This window comes from Narcine bancroftii, chromosome 3 (genome assembly GCF_036971445.1).
Source record: "Narcine bancroftii isolate sNarBan1 chromosome 3, sNarBan1.hap1, whole genome shotgun sequence".
Lineage (NCBI taxonomy): Eukaryota > Metazoa > Chordata > Chondrichthyes > Torpediniformes > Narcinidae > Narcine > Narcine bancroftii.
In genome coordinates, this window is record NC_091471.1 from 353,916,902 (window position 1) to 353,943,942 (window position 27,041).

The following is a 27,041-nucleotide window of genomic DNA, read 5'->3' on the forward strand; positions in this document are numbered from 1 at the left end:
GCTGTCCGACTGGCAGAGCATCCCCAGCGGCGCTTCACCCTCAAAACTGGTTGCGAATGGCATTGTTTGAAAGAGGAGTGTTGGCAAAGTCTCTCCTGGGCTGATCCCGGGGAGGGGACCTTAAGCATGGAAGGTTGTACATTCCGACATGGCCATCCTCCTCCCCACTTTGGAGTTGGCATGATTGGGGTGGCAGTTAGCGCAACACTGTTACAGCACCAGTGATTGTGAGTGGGGTTCAAATCCTGTGCTCTCTGTAAGGAGTTTGTACTAAAAGCACCAAAACGCTGAAGGACTCTGCTGGTTTACTTAGCAACTGGGACCTTTTTTAACAAAAAATATATTGTTGACGTTTTTTGGGCCCCAAGTCCTTCAAGTGGGGGGGGGGGGGGGAGAGAAATAAATCAGAAAAGGCAAAAGCAGGTTACTTGTATATCAAAAAGTCTCAGATTTCAGACAATGGGGAAGGAATCCAAAGCAAAACAAAAGGTGTTAATTGGATGTGATAAGGGTCTAGGTTGAATTTATCATGTCTTGAGACCAGCAGAGGAGAGTCTACAGCATAGCAAGGGGATGGGGCGAAATTTTAACGAAAGCCAGAGAAGTCAATATTAATGCCATCCGGTTGGAGGGTGCCCAGTTGAAAAATGAGGCGTTGCTCCTCCAAGTTTGTACGTACTCCCTGTGTATGCATGGGTTTTCCTCAGGGGTTCCGGTTTCCTCCCACTATTCGAAACATACCGGGAGCTGTAGATTGATTGGGTTTAATTGGACGGCATGGGCTCATGGGGGCGAAATGGCCTGTTACCATGCTGTATGCAGGTCTCATGTCATGTGCATACCAGCAGTTAGTTTGGTTAAATTGTGTTGTGGAGGAATGGAATAAAGAGAGAATGCAAAGCTTTAACACACTAATCGGCTTAACTGGTAAAGCGATTTCTAATGAATTAGTTATTAAGGTAAATCTGAGACAGAACCATGGAGACCTTTGTTAGGGGACATCCTGAGACCTCTTAACCAGCTAAACCAGTGAGACTAGAACCACATTCCTCCTCTCAACAACATGGGAAGCAAGGAGATGGTGAAAGTAGTATGATTTTGCACCAGGCTCCGATGGCATAGATCACTAATCTCCATGCTGCGGGGTCAGGACGGGGATAGAAGCAACTTGCCATACCTGGACTCATCATCCCGGGCCACCAGCAAAGACATGTGGTTGGACGCCGATGCCGTGCGCAGGATGTCCACAGCCCTGCAACAGATCACAAAGGTCACCACAAGCTCACCCCTCGAGGATGCAGGTGTGAAGCAGCTCCAACACAGACCACCCTTGCAGTGACGTGACAGGTGCCGAATGCAGACGGTGGTGCAGACTCCAATCTGCGCCCCAGCGCTGAGCTGGTGCTCCAGAAGGGGGCAAAGGTCTGGGCTTGATGCCCGCACCATTCTCACAGGTATCTGTAGTGTCACCTCCTGACCGCTGCCCTAGTATAGAAATACTGGGCTCCGGTGACACATTGTCAGCATCTAACATGAAATGACACCAGGGCTCCCAGGTTAAACAATGTTGGCTCTTAGCAACAGTCTGCCTCATCAGAGGGAGGGGTCTGGCATCGAATCACCTTCGGCCAAAGCAGTACTACAGCAACTACTCTCTCGGCTGTTAAAGTGCCAAGTCAGACACAGAAATGTCACCCAAACTGGGTCAAGGAGCAAGGTTCAAGGGGCATCTCAAAGGAGGGAAGGGAATCCAGAGTGGGTGGGGAGGGAATCCAGAGTGGGTGGGGAGGGAATCCAGAGTGGGTGGGGAGGGAATCCAGAGTGGGTGGGGAGGGAATCCAGAGTGGGTGGGGAAGGAATCCAGAGTGGGTGGGAAGGGAATCCAGAGTGGGTGGGGAGGGAATCCAGAGTGGGTGGGGAGGGAATCCAGAGTGGGTGGGGAGGGAATCCAGAGTGGGTGGGAAGGGAATCCAGAGTGGGTGGGAAGGGAATCCAGAGTGGGTGGGAAGGGAGGAGGGGGTAGGTGGGGATGAAAATCCAGAATTGGTGGGGGAAGAGGTAAAGGGGAATCCAGAGTGGGTGGGGAGGGAATCCAGAGTGGGTGGGGAGGGAATCCAGAGTGGGTGGGGAGGGAATCCAGAGTGGGTGGGGAAGGAATCCAGAGTGGGTGGGAAGGGAATCCAGAGTGGGTGGGAAGGGAATCCAGAGTGGGTGGGAAGGGAGGAGGGGGTAGGTGGGGATGAAAATCCAGAATTGGTGGGGGAAGAGGTAAAGGGGAATCCAGAGTGGGTGGGGAGGGAATCCAGAGTGGGTGGGGAGGGAATCCAGAGTGGGTGGGGAGGGAATCCAGAGTGGGTGGGGAGGGAATCCAGAGTGGGTGGGGAGGGAATCCAGAGTGGGTGGGGAGGGAATCCAGAGTGGGTGGGAAGGGAATCCAGAGTGGGTGGGAAGGGAATCCAGAGTGGGTGGGAAGGGAGGAGGGGGTAGGTGGGGATGAAAATCCAGAATTGGTGGGGAAGGGTGGGGGAAGAGGTAAAGGGGAATCCAGAGTGGGTGGGGAGGGAATCCAGAGTGGGTGGGGAGGGAATCCAGAGTGGGTGGGGAGGGAATCCAGAGTGGGTGGGGAGGGAATCCAGAGTGGGTGGGAAGGGAATCCAGAGTGGGTGGGAAGGGAATCCAGAGTGGGTGGGAAGGGAATCCAGAGTGGGTGGGAAGGGAGGAGGGGGTAGGTGGGGATGAAAATCCAGAATTGGTGGGGAAGGGTGGGGGAAGAGGTAAAGGGGAATCCAGAGTGGGTGGGGAGGGAATCCAGAGTGGGTGGGGAGGGAATCCAGAGTGGGTGGGGAGGGAATCCAGAGTGGGTGGGGAGGGAATCCAGAGTGGGTGGGGAGGGATCCAGAGTGGGTGGGGAGGGAATCCAGAGTGGGTGGGGAGGGAATCCAGAGTGGGTGGGGAGGGAATCCAGAGTGGGTGGGGAGGGAATCCAGAGTGGGTGGGGAGGGAATCCAGAGTGGGTGGGGAGGGAATCCAGAGTGGGTGGGGAGGGAATCCAGAGTGGGTGGGAAGGGAATCCAGAGTGGGTGGGAAGGGAATCCAGAGTGGGTGGGAAGGGAATCCAGAGTGGGTGGGAAGGGAATCCAGAGTGGGTGGGAAGGGAATCCAGAGTGGGTGGGAAGGGAATCCAGAGTGGGTGGGAAGGGAATCCAGAGTGGGTGGGAAGGGAATCCAGAGTGGGTGGGAAGGGAATCCAGAGTGGGTGGGAAGGGAATCCAGAGTGGGTGGGAAGGGAGGAGGGGGTAGGTGGGGATGAAAATCCAGAATTGGTGGGGAAGGGTGGAGGAAGAGGTAAAGGGGAATCCAGAGTGGGTGGGGAGGGAATCCAGAGTGGGTGGGGAGGGAATCCAGAGTGGGTGGGGAGGGAATCCAGAGTGGGTGGGGAGGGAATCCAGAGTGGGTGGGGAGGGAATCCAGAGTGGGTGGGGAGGGAATCCAGAGTGGGTGGGGAGGGAATCCAGAGTGGGTGGGAAGGGAATCCAGAGTGGGTGGGAAGGGAATCCAGAGTGGGTGGGAAGGGAATCCAGAGTGGGTGGGAAGGGAGGAGGGGGTAGGTGGGGATGAAAATCCAGAATTGGTGGGGAAGGGTGGGGGAAGAGGTAAAGGGGAATCCAGAGTGGGTGGGAAGGGAATCCAGAGTGGGTGGGGAGGGAATCCAGAGTGGGTGGGGAGGGATCCAGAGTGGGTGGGAAGGGAATCCAGAGTGGGTGGGGAAATCAGAGGATCAGGGAAGTTTCAGGAAAGAATCCCCAGAGTGAGTGGAGGGAGGGGAACCCAGATTTGGTGGAGGGAACGCGGAGTCAGGAACCCTCCCGCTGATGGGGGTGATGTACTCACTGCAGAATACCTACCTCTCATTAGTAACTCCAGCCAGATCCTCACCATTCACCTCCAGAATTAAGTCACCGGCCTGCAATCGACCTGCAACAGAGGCAGTGATTGGATAACTGCTTTACTCCTCATTTCCATGGGCCCAGCAGGGTCCAGCACACCCTTAGCCCCTGTGGCTGAATCTCTCCCCACCCCCGCCGGAGCTCCAGGGTAGCATTGATCCTGGCTGAGCGAGTCACCATCCCAGACTCCCTCTGTGCTAACCAGGCTTGGGGAGAGCCTGTCACCCTCGTACCTTGAGCTAGACCACCCTGACCTTCCAGAGCACAAGAACCAAATCCACCACAGAGCGCAGCAGGATTGAACGATGGAGTGCAGGTACACGATAGAGAGCATGGCCAGTGCCACAGCTAGCCCACGCTCTCTGAGCATGTGGACAGAGTGAACAGGAAGCACCCGCCATAAGGGGGTGAAGTGGACAGTAACTCTGCGCCAAAGACAAGCTGGGGAGAATGTTCCCCTGAAAACGACCCAGAGCATTACACACCCAAAGCAAAATGCTGCAGATGTTGGAAATGTGAAATAAACCAGTGCCTGATGGAGGTACTCAGCAGGTGAGATCTCTGCTCAGATGGTTATGAGGGGAGACCTGGTGCTGTCCCTGGTTGCAGCAAAGTGCCACAGGCAGCCCACCTCCCCGCACGTCCCATAGCCTAGAGTGGGCAGCCGGCTGCTTTCACACAATGGCTCTGACAGCAAGCGAGGTCGTGGCAAAGCTGCCAGCATGGTCGAGTCACGGAGCACACCATCCGCTGGAGGAACTCAGCGGGTCGAGCAGCATCTGTGGGTAAGAACGGCCGGCCTTTCGGGATGGGGCCCTTCGAAACGTTGACAGTTTCTCTCCCACAGATGCTGCTAGACCCACTGTTTTGCCAGTATCTGCAGTCCCTCATGTTTCATGGTGTCTGCTTCATGCTTGTGACATCTAAACATTCAGAAACAACAGCAACTGGATTAAAAAATTAAAATAATGAATTTTCACCGTAACATAAACTCTCCAATGCTAATTGAGATTTGAAATAACAAAAGAAATCTTCACTTACCCCAGCAACAATGTCTGCTGGTCACCTGAATGGGATTGGCTGTGTTCTGCCCGACGTCAGTAATGCCAGGGGCTGGGACAGAGAAATGTGGAGCATGCGAACAACTGCGTGGCCCTGTGGGGTCCCTAGAGGGGTCCACGGGGCATCAGCAGCAGTAAGGCGCTCAGACTGACACCAGGGCTGGAAACTGCCTCCTCCATGGAGAGCTATTGGTGTCTGTCAGTCAATCTCCCATTGAGACCAGCACAAAATTGAAGGGCAGCTTCTTTCCTGCTCTCATCAGACTCTTCAATAGACCCCTCATTGGTAAAAGATGATACCCCTACATTTAACTGTAGTTTTTTCTGAGTGTTTTTGTAACACTGTACTCTGCCCTCTGTGACTCACTGTCACACTGCAGCCTGAGCTCTGTGACTCACTGTCACACCATAGCCTGTGCTCTATAGCCCCTTTTCCACTGATATCACAGTTAACTGGCTGTGCAGTTTCCTGGAATAGTAAGCCCTTTGTGCTGTTTCCACTGGGCCAACCTTAACTAGGACACAACTCATCCCCAGGGATATGAGTAGGGGTTGAGGTGGTTAATCCTCAGCGTGAAATGATGTTATTTGACGCCAGTTAATTCCTGGGACAAGGTGGAAAAGGGGCTTGTGATTCACTGTGACACCACACCCTGCATTGTGTGACTCACTGTCACCCTGCGCCCCGTGACTCACTGTAACCCCACACCCTGCACTCTGTGACGACAAGGGCTTTTCACACCACAGTGAAAAAGTGGGTAAACCAGGCAATTTGACCTGTTACCTACCTGGGAATCCCATGATATGAAAAGGTCAAATCAGGCAGGGCTGGTCAAAATCAACAGGGCTCTGAGACCTAAGTTGGGGATACTCTCGGAGCCCAGCTGAGCCAATCACCTTATGGCGGTGTGAATCAACAAATGACTTACCGGGAAGGCTTTGTGACAGCAGCGCCTGCGTGCATGCGTCACATAGGTAATTAAAATAAAGAATTATACCATAGGGATGCGTGTATCATGCCGACACTAGCAAAAACAAATTCACAGGATTTCCCTGTGACGCACGCGTCCAAGCGCTGACGTCACCAAAGTAAATGGGTCAGCCATTTTCATTTTCAAACCAAGAGAGCAGGAAGCCTGGTTAAGTTTTACCGGATCCCCTGACCACCTCTGAGGTAGGTCATGGACCCAGTTGGATTCTGACCAGGTTGACCCAGTTGCACTCTTTCAAATTGCCACATACCTAGGTCACTAACCATGCAAATTGCCTGGTTAACCCCATTTAACATGGCAGTTTGAAAATTGTAACACCCCACCCTCCACTCAGTGACTCACTGTAACACCCCACCCTCCACTCAGTGACTCACTGCAACACCCCACCCTCAACTCAATGACTCAGTGTAACACCCCACCCTCCACTCAGTGACTCAGTGTAACACCCCACCCTCCACTCCATGACTCAGTGTAACACCCCACCCTCCACTCAGTGACTCAGTGTAACACCCCACCCTCCACTCAGTGACTCACTGTAACACCCCACCCTCCACTCAATGATTCAGTGTAACACCCCACCCTCCACTCAGTGACTCAATGTAACACCCCACCCTCCACTCAGTGACTCACTGTTACACCCCACCCTCCACTCAATGACTCAGTGTAACATCCCACCCTCCACTCAGTGACTCAGTGCAACACCCCACCCTCAACTCAATGACTCAGTGTAACACCCCACCCTCCACTCAGTGACTCACTGCAACACCCCACCCTCCACTCAATGACTCAGTGCAACACCCCACCCTCCACTCAGTGACTCACTGTAACACCGCAACCTGCACTGTGACTTACTGTAACCAAAACTCCCAGTTGTTTGAATTCCCAAGAATATGTATATACAGATACAATTAAAAATAAACAAATAAATAAATAGAAAATACATATTTTGGGAAAATTTACTCAGTTTACTGTCCATCAATCTCACAGCCTGCGGGAAGAGCTTTTTCCCAGCCTGGGAGTCCTATTTTGAAACTCCCGTACCTACTACTTGATGGTAGTGGGTCAAAGGTACTGTGTGATGCATGGAAAGGGTGTTCTACAATTCTTTGGGCGCAATTTAAGCAACTCTCCCAGTAAACGTCATCAATAGAGGAAAGCAAGACCCTCGTTATTTGCCTTTATCCGAAGATTCCACCATCGGCACGGCACGACTCTGGAGCTGAGCGATCAAGGAATTGAGCTGAATGAAACGCCAGACTTACCGTCACTAGCAGCTATTCCTCTCTGCAAAACACGCTTGACATAGATTCCATACTCCTCACCACTTTGTTCTTTAAATCCACCAATAACTTTAATACCTAAAACAGAGAAAGAATCAGGTTTTCACTTCTATGTCGGTACTGCTGAATTCAATCACACCCTGGGACTACACTGTCCAGTCTACCTCATCCAATTCTTTCCCCACAAAGAGCTGGGGATGGATGTGAGCAGAGATCTGGTCAAAATCCACAGTCAACTGAAAGTATGCATTTCAAAGCATCATTCAGAGAAAATGGGCAGTTGATGAATACTTTCTTAAGTTGAACAAGAAAACCTGCAGTTGCCAGGATCGAGCACAACAACTCAGCAGGGTCAAGCAGCATCCACAGGAAGTATCCAACGCTTTTTAATTTAACTTAGTCAGACATACAGCACAGTATCAAGCCATTTTGGCCCATGAGTCCATGCGCCCAATTAACCTATACCCCCGGTGAGTTTCGAATGGAAGGAGGTAACTAGAGCCCTTGGAGAAAACCCACACAGACACGGGGGGAACATATAAACTCCTTACAGACAGCACGGGATTCTTATCGCTGGAGCTGTAAAGTGCTGCCCTATAAGACAAAGTTCCACTGAGATTTGAAATCAGATTGCTGGATTCAGAGTCCAGAGTCCTAACCATTACACCATAGAACTCCCATGTTTTGGGCCTGGGACCTTTATCAGGTATTCTCTGCAGGCAAATTCTTGCTATATAAATTATAAATTGTAAAGGCGAAGCATGACAGAGTACCTTGGCTAGTGAAATGGACACCCAGTTTTTTTTCAACCAGTGGGCCATGGCTTGTTTCCATGTGGGTCTTTAAAATGTTAAATAAAATATTTCAAATTAGATTTTAAAAAAAACCACAGCAACACATCTTTAAAAACAGAGCTTCCTTTGATTTTAAAATATTGCTCCATCATTACCACTAGTGGGCCATGGCAGGTTAGGCTGGAAGCCAGGTGGGCTTCAGACTGACAAATGTTGAGAACCACTGTCCTAGGCAATGTGAGATATTCAGGTTTATTGTCACAGCGAGGGATCTAGAAAATCAAATCTAACATACAAAGTACAAGAGGAGGACCACAAGCACTGAGCATAGCATTACAGTCTTTGGCTTGGCTTGGCTTGGCGGACGAAGATTTATGGAGGGGGTAAAAGTCCACGTCAGCTGCAGGCTCGTTTGTGGCTGACCAGTCCGATGCGGGACAGGCAGACACGGTTGCAGCGGCTGCAGGGGAAAATTGGTTGGTTGGGGTTGGGTGTTGGGTTTTTCCTCCTTTGCCTTTTGTCAGTGAGGTGGGCTCTGCGGTCTTCTTCAAAGGAGGTTGCTGCCCGCCAAACTGTGAGGCGCCAAGATGCACGGTTTGAGGCGATATCAGCCCACTGGCGGTGGTCAATGTGGCAGGCACCAAGAGATTTCTTTAGGCAGTCCTTGTACCTTTTCTTTGGTGCACCTCTGTCACGGTGGCCAGTGGAGAGCTCGCCATATAACACGATCTTGGGAAGGAGATGGTCCTCCATTCTGGAGACGTGACCCATCCAGCACAGCTGGATCTTCAGCAGCGTGGACTCGATGCTGTCGACCTCTGCCATCTCGAGTACTTCGACGTTAGGGATGTAAGCGCTCCAATGGATGTTGAGGATGGAGCGTAGACAACGCTGGTGGAAGCGTTCTAGGAGCCGTAGGTGATGCCAGTAGAGGACCCATGATTCGGAGCCGAACAGGAGTGTGGGTATGACAATGGCTATGTATATGCTTATCTTTGTGAGGTTTTTCAGTTGGTTGTTTTTCCAGACTCTTTTGTGTAGTGTTCCAAAGGCGCTATTTGCCTTGGCGAGTCTGTTGTCTATCTCATTGTCGATCCTTGCATCTGATGAAATGTAAGGCAGCATGAAAACACTGTTGTGGAGATCATTCAGGAGCCTGATGACTGCAAGGAAGATATAATCTTTAAGCCTGTTGGTACACACTTTCACACTTCAGAACCTTCTCCTTGAGGTGCGACAGGTCCCGCAGTATGGTGACCCAGGCAACATGGCTAGCATAATGCTATTATCGTGCCAGTGACCAGGGTTCGAATTCCAGGCTGTCTGTATGGAATTTGTATGTTCTCTCCGTGTCTGCTTGGGTTTTCTCTAGGTGCCCCAGTATCCTCCCACCCTCCAAAAAAAAAATGTACAAGGCTGTAGGATAATTTGGGTGTAATTGGATGGCACAAGTTTAAAATGGCTAGAATTGGCTTCTACCGTACTGTTGCTAAAATAAAAAACTGCAGATGCTGTAATCTGGAGCAAAGAGCAATCTGCTGGAGGAACTCAGCAGGTCGAGCAACATCCATGGAAGAAGAAGAACCAAGACTGGGTTCTGATCTGATACATCGACCATTCTTTCTCACCCACTGTTGCCACTCGACCTGATGAGTTCCTCCAGCAGACAGCTTTTTGGGTCTTTCAGTACGTAGGCTGCTTTAATCATGGCAGCAGGAGGTATGGACGAATTAATGGGGGGTGGGTAGTGAGGTTTCCTGATATTCCGAGCTGCATCCACCTCTGCAGCTTCTTCCGCTCTTGTCCCAGGCTGGAACGCATCCAGCTTGGATGCTTTTGAAGGTAAAGCTACAGAGGATGTCTCTTACTATCCCTTTCTTTTGCTCAATATACCTGTAAAAACCTTAGGATTTTGCTTTTCATTCTCAGCCAAAGCAACCTCATGTCTTTGTTTAGCCTTCCTGATTTCTTTCTTGAGGTTCATCTTACATTTTTTTAAAAATATACTCGTACCTCATTTGCTCCGTGTTGCCTTTAACTGTTATACACCTCTCTCTTCTTCTGAACCAGATCCCCCATATCCCTTAAAAACTAAGATTCCCTGTGCCTTCTTAACCTTACCTTTAATCCTGACAAGAACATACAAACTCTGCACTCTGCCGATTAGATGGGCTGAATAGCCTATATCTGCTCCCGTCTCTTACCGTCTTAAGAGGATTATTTGAGAATTAAGCAAATGAGGACCAAGAACTCGATTAAAAATGGCAACACAGAATACTGTAAGGACTCCTAGAGGTATGCAAGGATCAAAAGGCCAGTGAAGTCAGTCTGAGGGTAAAGAAAATCTCACATACTTGAGAACATGTGTTTAAAGTGGAGGAAAAGGGGAGCAGTTTTTATATATTTTTTAAAAACTTAGACATACAGCACGGTAACAGGCCCTTCCAGCCCATGAGCCCCTGCTGCCAAATACACCAATTAACCCACAAACCCCATGCGCTAGTAGGGTAGGAGGAAACCCATGTAGGTCATGGGTGGCACATACCAACTCCTAACAGACAGCGCCAGATTTGAACCTGGATCGTTGGCGCTGTAATAGCGTTAAGCTAACCACTACACTCATCGTGCCGCCCTCAAATGGGCATACAAAGTAAGTGGGGGGTTACGGCAGAAAGTTTGCAGACTCTGTGATTGTAATGCAATAACACAAAAGTGCTGGAGAAACTCAGCGGGTTAGTGATGGAAGCAGCTACAAAGGAAACATTTAAGAGGCTTCTAGACAGACACGTGGATATGCAGGGGATGGAGGGATACAGACCAGGTGCAGGCAGCAAAGTTTAGTTTAATTTGGGCATCATATTCAGCTCAGTCATGTGGTCTGTAGCCTGTTCCTGTGATGCACTGTTTCATGTCTTCTTCTTTGGCTTGGCTTCGCGGACGAAGATTTATGGAGGGGGTAAAAAGTCCACGTCAGCTGCAGGCTCGTTTGTGGCTGACAAGTCCGATGCGGGACAGGCAGACACGATTGCAGCGGTTGCAAGGGAAAATTGGTTGGTTGGGGTTGGGTGTTGGGTTTTTCCTCCTTTGCCTTTTGTCAGTGAGGTGGGCTCTGCGGTCTTCTTCAAAGGAGGTTGCTGCCCGCCAAACTGTGAGGCACCAAGATGCACGGTTTGAGGCGATATCAGCCCACTGGCGGTGGTCAATGTGGCAGGCACCAAGAGATTTCTTTAGGCAGTCCTTGTACCTTTTCTTTGGTGCACCTCTGTCACGGTGGCCAGTGGAGAGCTCGCCATATAACACGATCTTGGGAAGGAGATGGTCCTCCATTCTGGAGACGTGACCCATCCAGCACAGCTGGATCTTCAGCAGCGTGGACTCGATGCTGTCGACCTCTGCCATCTCGAGTACTTCGACGTTAGGGATGAAAGCGCTCCAATGGATGTTGAGGATGGAGCGGAGACAACGCTGGTGGAAGCGTTCTAGGAGCCGTAGGTGGTGCCGGTAGAGGACCCATGATTCAGAGCCAGCTCTTCAGCGCTTGACGTCCTGCTTTGCGGAAACTGCCAAAATGTTTGGCCTGGAAGTCAGCCTGAAGAAAACTGAGGTCCTCCATCAGCCAGCTCCCCACCATGACTACCAGCCCCCCCACATCTCCATCGGGCACACAAAACTCAAAACGGTCAACCAGTTTACCTATCTCGGCTGCACCATTTCATCAGATGCAAGGATCGACAATGAGATAGACAACAGACTCGCCAAGGCAAATAGCGCCTTTGGAAGACTACACAAAAGAGTCTGGAAAAACAACCAACTGAAAAACCTAACTGTTTCATGTACTATGACAACAAATGCAGCTTTCTTACAAACAGGGCTGGGATAATTTATAGCAGGTACAAGGAACCAAACAAATACTTTGTGTGAATGTCCTCATGAAAGAAGAGGGCAGCTGGTGGAACCACTGTCCACTAGTGTCGCTAGGCAGGGTGCAGGCCGCACCGGATGACACCGTCAGAGGTGACACCAAAATGACTGTCTATAAAATTTTTATGAAGTGTTTCACCAGATATTCATTATTGTTTTATAACAACAAATAAAATAGTTATAAACACAAAAGCATTTTCCATACGCCCAGCTTACATGGATCAATATATCTACAAGGCTAAAACTCAATGCTAATTTACTTTATGAACCTTCTAATGTGCTCCAGTCAGTGCTGTCATTATTACCCAATGACAATGACATTTCGAATCATGTGGTTTTGTCTCCACGCGCTACAAGCTCGCACTGTTGTTTATGTTGGCTGCTGGTGCTTTTATAGTCGCTGCTTTTATCAAATTTTCTGGTGTTTTAGCTACAATATTGTGGTAATTAGTATTTATGAACCTATAAAAATAAAGTTTAATGTCAAAATCAACAATTTTGACATTGTTCTTAAATGTTGTTATTTCGAATTCTATTGTTTTATTACTTTGAATTTTCACTTTAACCACAGGAAACGACATAAATATAAATACATTTAGGCTGTGCTTGTGCTATTGTAATTTAAAGGTGTTAATTTTATTTTGCTAGTAGTTTATCTCACTACTATTGCCAGTACATTCAGTGATATTCGGGAATTATGATTTACGAGTAACATAAGGGGGGGGGGGGGGTGGGGGGGGGTTGGTACCACGAGCTTCTGATAGCACTGCCACTGTCTAATCCACTTCCAGCAACCCTGGTTCAATCCTGGCCTCTGCTGCTGTATGTGTGGAGTTTGCATGTTCTCTTTCTGACTGTGTGGGCATTTGCCAAATACTCCGGTTTTCACCCATCTCCAGAGAGATGGGAAAGTTCACTGGGCCCTGCAAATTTTCCCAAGTGGAAGAGGGAGTATTCGAAAATCAGAATTGGGGGAGAGGGTTGATGAGCATCCGAGAGGGTTGAGGGGAAGAGCGAGGTTAGTGGAACTAATGGAATTGCTCTTTGGGAACCAGCACGGACTTAAGGCGGCACAGTTGGCATAGTGGTTAGTACCATTCTGCTACAGCGCCAGCAATTGGGATAGGGGTTCGAATCCCGCGCTGTAAGGAGTTTATAGGCTCTCCTCATGTCTTCAAGGGTTTCCTCCGGGGACTCTGGTTTCCTCCCGCCCTTCAAAATGTACCGGGCGGTAATTCAATTGGGTGCAATTGGGCAGCGCTGGCTTGTGGGCCGAAAGAGCCTGTATGTTGAAATTTAAAATTAATGGGATGATGGCCTCCTTCTGTATTGTTATAAGTATGCAAGAATAGTAAAGTCCTGTTATCTGGCATTTAGGTTATCCTCAAGCAACCGGCAAAAAATAGTTACAGAAAATAGATGGGTGAAAAAATACAGCAGTTTTAAATGGCACGCCATTCATGCACACGCTGTCTCAAGCAACCGGAAAATTCACTTATCCAGTATCTACTGATCCTTATGTGTGTGGAAAGAAAAAGTGTGAAAACCCACTGTGTTAATCGTACCTAATTGACTCGTTAATACTGTGCAGTTTCATAACTCCAAAGGAAATAATTTTTCTCAAGCAAAATATTTCAGCAACAATTGGGTCCAAAGCAGTGGTTCTCAACCTTTTTTCCTCCACTCACATACCCCTTTAAATAATCCCTTACTAGTTTCAGAGCATCTATGGCACAGGGATTACTTAAAGGGGTATGTGAGTAGAGAGAAAAAGTTTGAAAACCTCTGCTGTAGATACATTCTAGTCAAGCAACAAGATTCACCATGCTCAGGAACTCGAATGCTCTCCGCAGGATTCTGCTCTAGTGCCTGCACTGGTCCCGTGAGCATCACTCACACACTCAGAAGGTGTGGGTCCAAGCCCATCTGGGGACCAAGGTATGGTTGAGGACCAATGCAAAGTGGGCTGTGGATTCTGAAGGCCCTATTTCTGCACCACGCCTCTCTAATGTTGGTGAGCAAGGCAGGGGCAATGCTACAAGACCAGCTTCCAGGTGGGATTGAACCAGGATCCTGTCTGCTGCCTTGGGTGGATGGCTGTTAAAGACTTCACATCCCAGAATTAGAATTTATTGTTGTGAAATTCGTTGATTTGCAGCGTCAATCACTGTGGAAACATTTCTACGAACCACATTTCAAAATAAATAAGAGTTTAAGAAAAAAACAAAGACACTTGAACAGTTCACACTCACCCAGGCCATTTTCACAGTCGGAGAACACAAAGCGGTGCACAGCCCGATTGATTCCATAGGGCCCCATAATAGTCCTAAAGAAAATGCACATATCATCAGCTACTAAACAGTCGCTAAAAAAAGAGGAAAAAGATCTGTAAACGTTGGAAACCTAAAATCAGAACCAAAAATGTTGGAAATACTCAGCAGGTCCAGCAGTGCCTGTGGGATGAGAAACAGAATCACAGGTTGACAGCTCTTTGTCTGAATGTGTCCATACTGTGGTGATATGTAATTACACCACTAGAAGGTCACCAGGGGTCATCCCGGTGTCCTTGTATATAAAGCAGTCCAGAGCTACAGTCTACCCTTCCAGGTTTGTCTTGCAGAGACAAGACTTCTTAGTGTACATATTAGTTTATTAGAGCTGTCTTATACTCACACTGCCGGTGTGGTTATTGTCAGTACAGAGACAATTAAACTGAAATCCCATCTGCTCTCTAGATTGGATGTACAACATGGCAAGATTGTTTTGAAAGCTGGGGAGAATATAAATTTAAAATAAAGCAAGAGTGCCATTTTGCCTCTTCCATCTGTTCCACCATTCAGTGACATCAGGACAGTTTGTTTATCACATGCCTCTTTCTTGCACCTGTACCAGGAAATCTTTAAAGTAATTTTCTAATACCTAAAAAATAATTTCAATCTCAAAGGTTGGCAAGTACCCCCGTGACCAAGTATGGTTTCGCTAGGAGGTCCAGTTTCCCCCACACTCACCCCAAAGACATGTTGGGAGATTGTTTGACTCACGGGCCTTGGTGAGTAGGTTGGAGAGGGTCAGGGTGGAGATGGGCATGTGAGAGAGGAAGGCGAGTGGGGAAATGGGTTTGTTCTGTGTGTTGGCATTGTAATGAAGGGCTGAACAATCTCCTGCGCCATAGGAAGTCAGGAAAGAAAGTTCAGGGATCTTGCGTGACTTCCTGCATTCAAGAGTAATCCTCTCGCTATCCCCAGTGACCTACGTGAAGGATGATATTCAATTTTCCTCTCTGTTTAGGCACACTTCAACTCCTCTGTAGGCATCCTGCAGAACTCTTCAACATTCTACTCAGCTCAGTCTGGCCAGCGCACCCACACAAACATGCAACCCACCCTCACAATACAATTCTTAAAGTTTCTGTATTCTTGAGACACAAGAGATTTATACCACATTCCCAGAAACTCTTAAAATGAAAGACAATGCACTTGGAGAAATCAGATATAATTAAAATAACAATATTTTAAATGATTTAAAATAAACATTTGAATAAACAATTTGTGTGATAAATGTCTTGAGGTTGCTAAAAGACACAAACCAATTTTAATTTTAAATAGGGGTTTCACAAACCTTTCCAGATTTTAATACTCTGGTGTGTTTTAACATCATTTACAGGACTTTTAAATGATCAGATGGGTTTTCTAATTCTCATTATAGAGAATGCTGTGAATTTTGTTGTGCCGTTTGAATTTAATCGGTGTGTAAATAGAGTGTCTGAAAGCAATCTACTCCTGTCCGCAGTACAGTGATCGGAGGAGATCACACTGACCCTCTTGTATGATCCCATGCACCAATAGATAGCTCAGGGAGGAGACTGCAGTCTAACACAGTGAAGGTGCAAATACAGGACAGGCTTCCAGCTGCCAAGTATCAATGAATAGCCTGCAGTTTGTGTGGAAAGATGGGTCCCCAGCCTAGACATCTCCCCAAATATCACATGGCATCCCGCTGATGGGAAATATACAGAGGAGGCTCACTAAAACCCATTCAGAGTTCAGTTCAAAAGAAGTCACTTAAGTTTTCAAACTAGAAATATTCAGAGGGCCGTTCAACACCAATACATTGGATCGTACAACTCTAAAGCATCCATAAAACTTGCAGCAACTTCGTTACTCAGTCAGCAACACTTTTCTTGTTTAAACGTGACCTTCAGGAAACTTTTTGCTCCAGGAATCAAGGTGTGATTTTTAAACTTAAAATTCATAAAATTTTTCAAATATGAATCCCAAGTTGCAAATGCTGTTTAAATTGGCAGTGGTAAATAGATCAGAGGCAAATGTGTGACTAGTCCATTCTCAGGCTCCCTGGCAGGTCACACCAACACCCTCTCACCCTCACATTCACTCACCCGCACCCACCTTTGCAGACACCCATCCACCCACCCCCTCACTCCAGAGAATGCTGCAACAGGACCGTCACAAATAAGGTACATGGTCACAGCCTTTGTCCCGGGATGGAATCTAAAACTAAGGCGCAAAGATTAAAGTGAGAGAGGGGAAAGGGAGCTGAGGGGCAACCTTTTCACAAAGAGGGTGATGTACACACAAGAACTGGTTGGAGGGAGACGAACTGGGATGGATAGCCTGGTGATGTTTCGGATCCAGATGCCCGAGGCAGGGGTGAGGTGGGCACGCCGAGAGGGAACAACACGTGGAGTCTCGGAGAGCTGAGTTGCACAGGGATGGACACACACCCCCAGAGACCCCCCCAGCTGGAAGCCGCGCAGGGACGCCGAGGGCTGCCTACCAGTACAGCAGCGACAAGCCGTCGAATCGCTCGGGCTCGGCTTCCTCGGACGGCGGCAGCAGAGACATGGCGAGCGAGAGCAAGGGCTGGCTGCGCACTGGGGCGGAGAGCCTCCTCAGCCGGCCGAGTGCCGCAGCCTGTACGCTGCGGGGGCCAGGGCTGCCGCCGCCGTCCGCCGGTCGTTGGCTTGCATTTATACAGCCTGTCGCCACCCCGGCACGGCGCCGTTCCAACAACAGGCGTGGTCTCGGGTAATCTGCACGGAGCAAGTCCCCACACGAGAGGACCGGTCTGATCCCAGGGCACGGGGTGGTTATACCCCCCCACCCCTCAGTAGGTAAGTCAGCATCTGCGGGAAGAGAAACAATGGAGTCAGGCTGTAGGAACGCAGGCCGTTCGGCCCATCAGACCCATGCTGACCAGTGCATTTTACTATCCCCATTCTCTCTGGCAGTGTTTTCCAGGGACGACCACCTTGGGGGGGGGGGTGGTGGAGGGAGATGCCCCTGGCAGATCCCCTCTTGCCCTAAATCCATGTTCTCTGGTTTTATCTGCCTCACATATTGGGAAAGGTTTCCTGCAGGCTGCCCTATCTACACTCTTCAGGTTTATTGTCAGAGCACATATATAACATCACATACAACCCTGAGAGTCTTTTTCCTGTGAGTGAGGCAAAATTACCCCTTATTGGTTGTGCAAAAAAAAACCCTGTACATAACGTACACGTGTAAACAAATAAAGATATGTAAACAAATTACAATACAGAGAGGAAAATAACTATATACTTCACCGATGTTCCAATTTAACATAGAACCATAGAATACTACAGTGTCCCAATGTCCTGCATCCACCACCACCCTCCATATCTCTCCCATCCATATACCTTCTCTTAAATGTCAAAAATAAATCTGCATTCACCACCTCTGCAGGCAGTTTGATCGACACTCTCACTACTCTCTGGGTGAAGAAATTTCCCCTAATTTTCCCCTTTCACCCTTAATCCATGTCCTCCAGTTCTTGTCTCACCCAACCTCAGTGGAAATCCCTACTTGCATTTACCCTGACTCATAATGGTCAAATCTCCCCTCATTCTCAGATGCTCTGGGGAATAAAGTCCTAACCTATTCAACCTCTTCTCACAACTACCTCCTCAAGTCCCAGCAACATCCTTATAGATTCTCTCTGCACTCTTTCAATCTTATTGATATCTTTCCAGTAGATAAGTGACCAAAACTCCAAATTTTGCCTCATCAATATTTTCTACAATTTTAACATATCCTAATTCCTGTACTTAATACAGTAAAACCCCTAGTATCCAACACCGTGGATTTGTAGATGCACGATAAAAGTATTTATTTTCTAGTTGCTCCAATCTTACTTTTACAATATCTAACTAACACACCTGCATTAATAATAAACAGTTTAAAAGACAAAAATACTAGTCTGTACTTACACTGAACAAACTTCACTTGCATGACTATATAAACCTTAAAGCATTTTACTTTATTTTCAGTCACTTTCTTTGAAAATATTTAACTGGCTGCATCTGTAGGTTCCTCCCCCTCCACCGAGGTGCCTGAAAGATGAACAATAACATTACAGATAATTAACCCCCTCCCCCCAAGTTTATAGATAAAATCTCTGACTGGGGCGACTCTAAATAAGCAGGGATAAGGAGACACTATAAGAGAGTCACCTCAACGGCGAGCGGCATCAACTAGCTCTTCATCCTGGCCAATGCCTTTGCTGGTTCACACAACTTTATTTAAGCAGCTGCGCTGGGTAGGTCACATCTCCAGAATGGAGGACCATCGCCTTCCCAAGATCGTGTAATATGGCGAGCTCTCCACTGGCCACTGAGACAGAGGTGCACCAAAGAAGAGGTACAAGGACTGCCTAAAGAAATCTCTTGGTGCCTGCCACATTGACCACCGCCAGTGGGCTGATATCGCCTCAAACCGTGCATCTTGGCGCCTCACAGTTCGGCGAGCAGCAACCTCCTTTGAAGAAGACCGCAGAGCCCACCTCACTGACAAAAGACAAAGGAGGTAAAACCCAACACCCAACCCCAACCCACCAATTTTCCCCTGCAACCGCTGCAACCGTGTCTGCCTGTCCCGCATCGGACCTGTCAGCCACAAACGAGCCTGCAGCTGACGTGGACATTACCCCTCCATAAATCTTCGTCCGCGAAGCCAAGCCAAAGAAGCATGACCGAGGCTCTCCGCTGGCTGAATATTTGCTCCCATCTTCACCAAAGGTTTATGTATTACTTCAGAGAACATTTACTGTTAAAATTTTAAACTTCTGTATTTACCCTATTATTTTATTTTTTCTTACTTATTTTCTTTGATTTTTTTTTGCTGGTTGTTTGAGGCTGCTGGTTGATTAATTCCAGATACCAGGGGTTTTACTTTGCTTTATGAAGGGCAATCAATGTGCCACTCCCTCAGTATTGCACCCCAGAGTGTTCCACTCCCTCAGTACTGCCTTTTGTTTTAAACATACAAACTTTATTCAACTACAGCATTACAAACACAAAACATGCACAGAGCTACAACTAAAACCAAAAACCACCATAAACATGCGGCAACAAAACTGCGAAACGCAGTAATTACGAACATCTCTCTATTTCTCAGTGCACACATCAAATTAAAACAGGATTTTTGTCATCAACCACACACGCATTCCATGGGGGCCCACCGTCCCATTGGATACCATGTGCTCCCACTCCAATACTGCACAGGCCTGAACATAATCCCGAAAGACCGGCAGGCAGTCAGTTCGCCCCAACCCCTCGACTGACTGCCGCCTTGACCTGTGAATACAATTTTGCCAACGCCAACTGTAACCCCACAAGGAGATCCACCGAACACTGGGCCCCCTTCCGCACTGGGTGGCCATAGATCAGGAGCGTGGGGCTGAAGTGCCTACCCTTCAGGTAGGCAAAGAGGGGCTGCAACTTCACGCAAAGTTGCAGTACCCTGTCTCCTCTTGGCTGCAGAAGTAACAGGTGGCTGGGGTGTCAGTGAACTAACTCAGGAAGCGGTTGCACGACACTACCCAGGGCAGCACTCTCCCCCCAGGTCCCCGATATAAAGTGGGAGGACTCCTGCGTACAGGGACCACTACTGGGGATTTTTGCCACGGCATGTCCAGACAACTAATGAGGGCAAGGAAGTGAGAAGTGCGCAAGAGCAACCCCTACAGGAACCATTTCATGCATCCCAGAATGGCACAGTGCAAATCACCGCAAGGCAGCTCGTTGTGGCGATCCGGCTCCTGCAAAACCCGTCAGTTTTCAGGTGTGATGAGCACCCAGAGCTGATTGGGACTCAGCACAGCTGGGACTGCTCCACCCCCCAGAACCCTCCCAACTCCAGCGGAGACTCCAAGTCTCCCGCTCCAGCCGCTCTATCTCAGATACGGTGTCCTTGGTTGACCCTCGCACGAAGTCCTGGCAAAACAACCTTACTTAGCCTTGCCCACGTGCCACCAGAGCCTGAGGGAGGGAGGTGAACCTCCCCAGTTGCCCCCTCCAAATCACCCAGAAATGACAAAATGAATCAATCTCAGAATCGGTGGTTGCCAGCAGCTATTTGTTAAAATGCCAGTATGCGAACCCTGGCTGAGCTATCAGCAGACTGAGCACCGCCCACACCTGATGGTGGTCCAAGTACACCACAGGCTGCATGGAGGCGGCTGACACCTGGGAGACGTGCAATCTGGAGATATACAGTCGGTCGATTCGCAAGCCTTCCCCTCCTCCGTCCCTCCTCGAATAAGCGCAAGAGTTCAGATGAAGTTTCCGCCATACTTCGACCAGATCAAAGAAACCCACCAGCTCTCTCAGCAGCCTCATCAAGATTCGGCAAGACCAAGGGCCGGAACGATCCTTGACCTCAAGGGTGCAGTTAAAATCACCCCCAAGGATGACACATTTGCTTTGGTTAATAGAAGCCAGCAGGGCAGATACATCCTGGAACAGGCCTGCCCGCATCGTACTTGGATCAGGAATGTAAACATTGACAAGGTGCAAACATTCTGGTACATGGCCAGATGGAGCAGCGTAGCACTATAGGGGGGGTGGGGTGCACAAACTTGTAGATGTGTTCTGGGTTGACCTGTCCTGCCTGCAACCTGAATAAGCCCAGTGGAAGTTCTGAGGTGCTGACACAAGATGCTCAAGCCATTCCCCAGTCACAACCCAGCAGGGGGAAACACCAGACGTGTTGAATGCCAGGTGCATCTCAGGAACCGCCATAACCTGAAGAAACGAGGGTCAGGGAATGAAAAGTCTAAAACCACAGTCAAGTGACACCCCTCCACCACCCAAAACATTTCCTCCCTCCTCCGCTGGCTCACGGTGACTACGGCTGGTGCCATTTACCAGATTATCAGCGGCAATGTGCCACGGATATTCTGAGATCATCTCCCACACTCTGTCACAAGAGCAGCAGAGGCACGGAAACATCACCTCCCCCAGGTGACACTTGGTCCTGATTGGCTACGATCTCGCTATTCTTTCGTGATCACTGGGTCTAAATCCAGGGACTGTCCCCAGTCAGCACTGAGGAAGAATGTAACTGGAAGAGGGTAGTGGGTTAACAAGGTGGCACACTGCCACTTCTCAAGGACAAATCAGGATGACAGTAAGTCCCAGCCTGACCACCAATGCAGACAACTTGCTACAGAATAAAATGGAATGAACTGTATTCTGTGTAACTACAGACAAATCCACCTCAAAACTAATTAATTAAATTGGAAACAAGTCAGGATCTCCCAGGGGATGGGATTGCATTGTCTTTATTTTTCTTTATGAATGAGGTTTGGAAGGATTTGCACTTCTTCATGCTCAATAATCTGCCAAATCCATCCCGAGAACTCCACATGACTCCAGTTACTACAATTAAATTCCTTCCCAATACAAGTGAGGATAATCTCTCTTTAATGGCACACAATAAGTAAGCTTCAGTTAGAGAAATCTGATTTGTGGTGAATGGAATAATATACAGTGTTTATTGGCTGAAAGGAACTGCTAGACTCTCCCTGGTGTTATGTTCCAGTATTCTGTCCCACACAAGGGACACAGAGGGCTCGCATCTGGACATTTTCATAGCTTTGAACATCTGTAGTGTATCACATTTACTCAGGTGTCACCACTATTCTACAAGTAAGTGATATTTTGGGTAAATGTGCAAAATGGTACAGTATTTTCCTGGCTGGTAGGCACTAAGCTGAAGTTTATCACCACTTGCCAAGAAAGTGCCCACCAACGGGCTTAAAGACTTTCTTCCTCCCAGCCATCAGGCTCCTGAATGAACCCCACATCAGTGCTATGATGAAATCCTTGCTTGGTGCTAATTGATTTTTCATTTCATTGTAATCTGATATACCTTAAATTGTAGTAAAACTCAAAAGTCTGCAGGCACCGTGATTGAAGTTAAAACACAATGTTGGAGAAACTCAGCAAGTCAAATTGTGTACGTTATACAATCTTCTTTGGCTTGGCTTCGCGGACGAAGATTTATGGAGGGGGTAAAAAGTCCACGTCAGCTGCATGCTCGTTTGTGGCTGACAAGTCCGATGCGGGACAGGCAGACACGATTGCAGCGGTTGCAGGGGAAAATTGGTTGGTTGGGGTTGGGTGTTGGGTTTTTCCTCCTTTGCCTTTTGTCAGTGAGGTGGGCTCTGCGGTCTTCTTCAAAGGAGGTTGCTGCCCGCCAAACTGTGAGGCGCCAAGATGCACGGTTTGAGGCGTTATCAGCCCACTGGCGGTGGTCAATGTGGCAGGCACCAAGAGATTTCTTTAGGCAGTCCTTGTACCTTTTCTTTGGTGCACCTCTGTCACGGTGGCCAGTGGAGAGCTCGCCATATAACACGATCTTGGGAAGGCGATGGTCCTCCATTCTGGAGACGTGACCCATCCAGCACAGCTGGATCTTCAGCAGCGTGGACTCGATGCTGTCGACCTCTGCCATCTCGAGTACTTCGACGTTAGGGATGTAAGCGCTCCAATGGATGTTAAGGATGGAGCGGAGACAACGCTGGTGGAAGCGTTCTAGGAGCCGTAGGTGGTGCCGGTAGAGGACCCATGATTCGGAGCCGAACAGGAGTGTGGGTATGACAATGGCTCTGTATACGCTTACCTTTGTGAGGTTTTTCAGTTGGTTGTTTTTCCAGACTCTTTTGTGTAGTCTTCCAAAGGCGCTATTTGCCTTGGCGAGTCTGTTGTCTATCTCATTGTCGATCCTTGCATCTGATGAAATGGTGCAGCCGAGATAGGTAAACTGGTTGATCGTTTTGAGTTTTGGTCTGTTTTGAGTTTTGAGTTTTGAGTTGAGGTCGGGTCAGATACAGCAATGAGCTCTCTGAACCCTTCTCCATTAACAATGGTGTGAAGCAAGGCTGTGTTCTCGCACCAACCCTCTTTTCAATCTTCTTCAGCATGATGCTGAACCAAGCCATGAAAGACCCCAACAATGAAGACGCTGTTTACATCCGGTACCGCACGGATGGCAGTCTCTTCAATCTGAGGCGCCTGCAAGCTCACACCAAGACACAAGAGAAACTTGTCCGTGAACTACTCTTTGCAGACGATGCCGCTTTAGTTGCCCATTCAGAGCCAGCTCTTCAGCGCTTGACGTCCTGCTTTGCGGAAACTGCCAAAATGTTTGGCCTGGAAGTCAGCCTGAAGAAAACTGAGGTCCTCCATCAGCCAGCTCCCCACCATGACTACCAGCCCCCCCACATCTCCATCAGGCACACAAAACTCAAAACAGTCAACGTTATACAATATAGCAAAGATAAAGATACAAAACCAACTTTTCAGGCTTGAACCCTTCATGAAAGTATGAGCAAAATCTAACAATGTTTGGACACCTGCCTAAATTTTTCCATACCATGATGAAGGGCTCAAGCCTGAAGCATTGGTTGTGTGCTTTTATCATATGAAGTACAGTTTGACCTGCTGAGTTTCTCCAGCATTGTATTTTTACTTCAACCACAGCATCTGTAGACTTTCATGTTTTACCACATGAAAGTGTATGTCTAAATTTATATTTAAAAAAAAATTAAATTTAGATATACAGCACAGTAGCAGGCCCTCTGGCCCACGAGCCCATGCCACCCAATTGACCCACCATCCTGGTACATTTTGGAGGGTGGGAGGAAATTGGAGCATCTGGGGAAAACCCACAAAGACATGGAGAGAAGGTACAAACTCCTTACAGACAACATGGGATTCGAACTCCAGTCACTGGAGCATTGCACTAACCTATGGCTCTATGAATGTTAGAGGTAACCTGTTAGACTGCTCTCAGAAGAAGCCTTTTCACTGTACTTGGTATAACTTGACTCATGCGTTTACTCCTCCCTCATTGCCTGTTGCTGCAGACTGGCTAGTAAGGGATTACTTAAGGTGGTATGTGAGGGGGGAAAAAAAGGTTGAGAACCACTGGGCTAGGTATTCCAGCATTTTCTGACACTATTACAGATTTCCAACAAAAGGCATTTCCCTGCTTTTTGAAACTGAACAGAGAATTCAGCACTGAATTCCCGTTCTTTGATGAACATTTCTGTAGTCCCATCTGAGCAGCTGGAACTGACAATTTTGGTGGTAGTTTTTACATTTTCACATTTCAATCCCTTGCATACCTGAGGAAAGGGTGAACAGGAGGAATGCTGGAAGTCTGGATCCAAGAATCCCACAAGGCCCACCTGACCAAGGGCACAGGCCTGAAACGTCGACTGCCTTTTGGACGCTGCATCGCCTGCTGTGTGTGTTCCCTGAGCACTACTGTAATGTACGAGACACAGTGTGCACTTTACCACCAGTCTGCTGAGATTCTGCACGGCCGAGTGATGAAATTTACAGCCTCATTGTGCGCATGCTAAAGTTGTATTTGAGCACCAAAAATTTGCCAAGAATCACCGAGGTTGCACTAGAACCATAAAAAGCCCATGGTATAGCCATCCCCACCATATAACTACTGTATATGCCGGAATATAAGATGACTCTGTAAAGACGACCCCTGATTTCCACCTAAAATATAGGTTTTGAGTTATTGCAGCGGGGTTAGAGAGACTACAACTTCCAGAAATCTAGCAAACCAACACGGGACGTCATAACGTGACGTGCGTGGTTCAGTGTTTTAAAAGAATATGTGTATGACTCGAGTAAAGGAGTTCTGATTTACCTAAAACTCTGTGTGTCGTTATTTCACGTTCATCGGCCACCATTGCGTTTTCAGTGGCTACAATTGGTGACCCCAACATGTCCAAAATGAGCTTTTGGACCATATGGATACTCCAGCTGCTGCTGTTAAGCTACTGCCCTTCTGGATGGTGGAACCAGAGTTGTGGTTTTGACAATTTCACCTCAGGAAGATTGAGGTGGACATGACTCGCTATTATCACCTTGATAACCAACCTGCAATGGAAGGATGTGCAAATCGATGCTGTCAGCAAGCTGCTCTTTTGTGGCATGTCAACGGGACATCACGGCCAGTGGTTCCAGCAACGTGGAGTTGCTGCATTTTTTATTCTGTCCATGGTCTGTCTCATCTATCCATCAGATCATCCATTCATCTGATTTCAGATAGATTTATTTGGCACGGTCTGTAGAAAGACATCATGCAAATGGCCATATCCTGTGTAGCTTGTCAAAAAGTCAAAATCCATTGGGATACGAAAACACTACAACCCTTCCCACTGGTAACTTGCTGCTTTGACCAGGTCCATGTGGACATTGTGGGACCAATTCCAGTTTCACAAGGTTACTGCTATCTCTTCACAGTGATTGATAGGTTTACGAGATGGCCTGAGGCAGTTCCCATTGCGGATCATTCTACGGACTCTTGTGCACAAAATTCCTCAGTGGCTCGCTTCAGCCTACCGGCGCAGATCACTTCTAACAGAGGACCTCAATTTACATCTTAGTTATGGACAGCCTTATCTTGGCTGCTCAGCTCTAGGCTTCATCATACAAGTGCCCATCACCCACAGTCCAACGGGATGGTTGAACAATTCCATCGTCACTTTAAATAAGCCTTAATGGCCCATTTGGACGGTCTCAACTGGACAGACGAAGTACCATGGGTGTTGCTCTGCATTAAGACAACTCCAAAAGAGGATCTTCACGCTTCATCTGCGGAACTTGTATACAATGTGCCTTTAGTGGAACCAGGGGAATTTGTTCCACACGGATCCAGTACAGAATATCCCAAAGAGCTGCTGAGCAGACTAAGGGATACTGTAGGCAAATTATCACCTGTACCACCATCATCACATTGCAAACATGTTTCCTTTCTACTACATGAACTGAAGGACTGTGAATACATGTTTGTACGTAGAAGGACACATGGACAGCCCTGCAGGTGCCATACGAGGTACCATACAGGGTGATAAGACAAATGAGTTCAACCTGCATCTTGGACATTGCAGGGCAGCCTCTGTCATTCATAATTGACAGGCTTAAACCTGTCCATGTTGACAAAACTGTCCCTTTTGAACAGCCAGCAGTCTGACGCAGGGGTTGACTTCCCAAAAAACTACCAGATAGTGCCGGTTTTGGGGGGTTGGGGGTGGGTGTGATGGCGCTCTATAGATAGAACACAACTCCCAGAGGTCTAGCAAACCTGCACGGGATGTCATAACAGCATGACGTGGCGCGCTTGGTTCAGTGTTTTAAAAGAATATATGCGTGACTCAAGTAAAGGAGTTCTGATTTATCTGCAACTGTGTGTACTGTTATTTCGCGTTCAAGATGAGCGCTGGTTTTGGGGTCATTTTGAAAGGTCAAGTTCTGTCTTATACGCATTTATGGTATTTATATCAGGAAATGCCTGGGACCTAGATAATACAATGCAGGAACAGGTCTTTCTGCCCAAAATGTCTAAACCAAAAACAATGCCAATTTAAACTAAAACTTGATTCAAGCGCCTGCCTGCATTTTGCTCACATCTTGATGAAGGGCTCAAGCCCGAAACGTTGGTAATGTATCTTTATCTTTGGTCTATAAAGTGCACTGTTTGACCTGCTGAGTTTCTCCAGCGTTGGATTTTTAGTTCAATCAGGATATGTGCAGATTTCCGTGTTTTACTCCTCTAAACTTGTACATGATCCATATTTATGCATCTATCTAGCTGTCTCTTAGCACAACAGCACAGAACAGGCTCTTCGGCCCAACATATCCATGCCACCCAAGTTGGCATTCTGGGCTGGCCCCATCTCCCTGTGTTTGGTCTGTGTC

At 48.0% G+C, this 27,041-nt stretch overlaps 1 protein-coding gene across 12 annotated transcripts in view; it reads right to left on the reverse strand.

The window, feature by feature from the left end:
* The window catches only part of stxbp4 (syntaxin binding protein 4), a 103,408-nt gene that overhangs the window by 71,814 nt on the left and 4,553 nt on the right, over nucleotides 1–27,041 (reverse strand). For 9 of the 12 annotated variants that reach the window (XM_069929892.1, XM_069929890.1, XM_069929884.1 and 6 more), the window contains exons 2-5: nucleotides 14,248–14,321; nucleotides 7,263–7,358; nucleotides 3,906–3,975; nucleotides 1,178–1,252 (exon numbers count right to left, since the gene is read on the reverse strand). In XM_069929892.1, the coding sequence (XP_069785993.1) occupies nucleotides 1,178–1,252; nucleotides 3,906–3,975; nucleotides 7,263–7,358; nucleotides 14,248–14,321 (315 nt within the window). Of the gene's footprint in view, nucleotides 1–1,177; nucleotides 1,253–3,905; nucleotides 3,976–4,988; nucleotides 5,545–7,262; nucleotides 7,359–14,247; nucleotides 14,322–16,789; nucleotides 17,139–27,041 lie in introns of those variants that run through there. The other 3 variants (XM_069929894.1, XM_069929885.1, XM_069929893.1) reach the window with 2 other exon arrangements.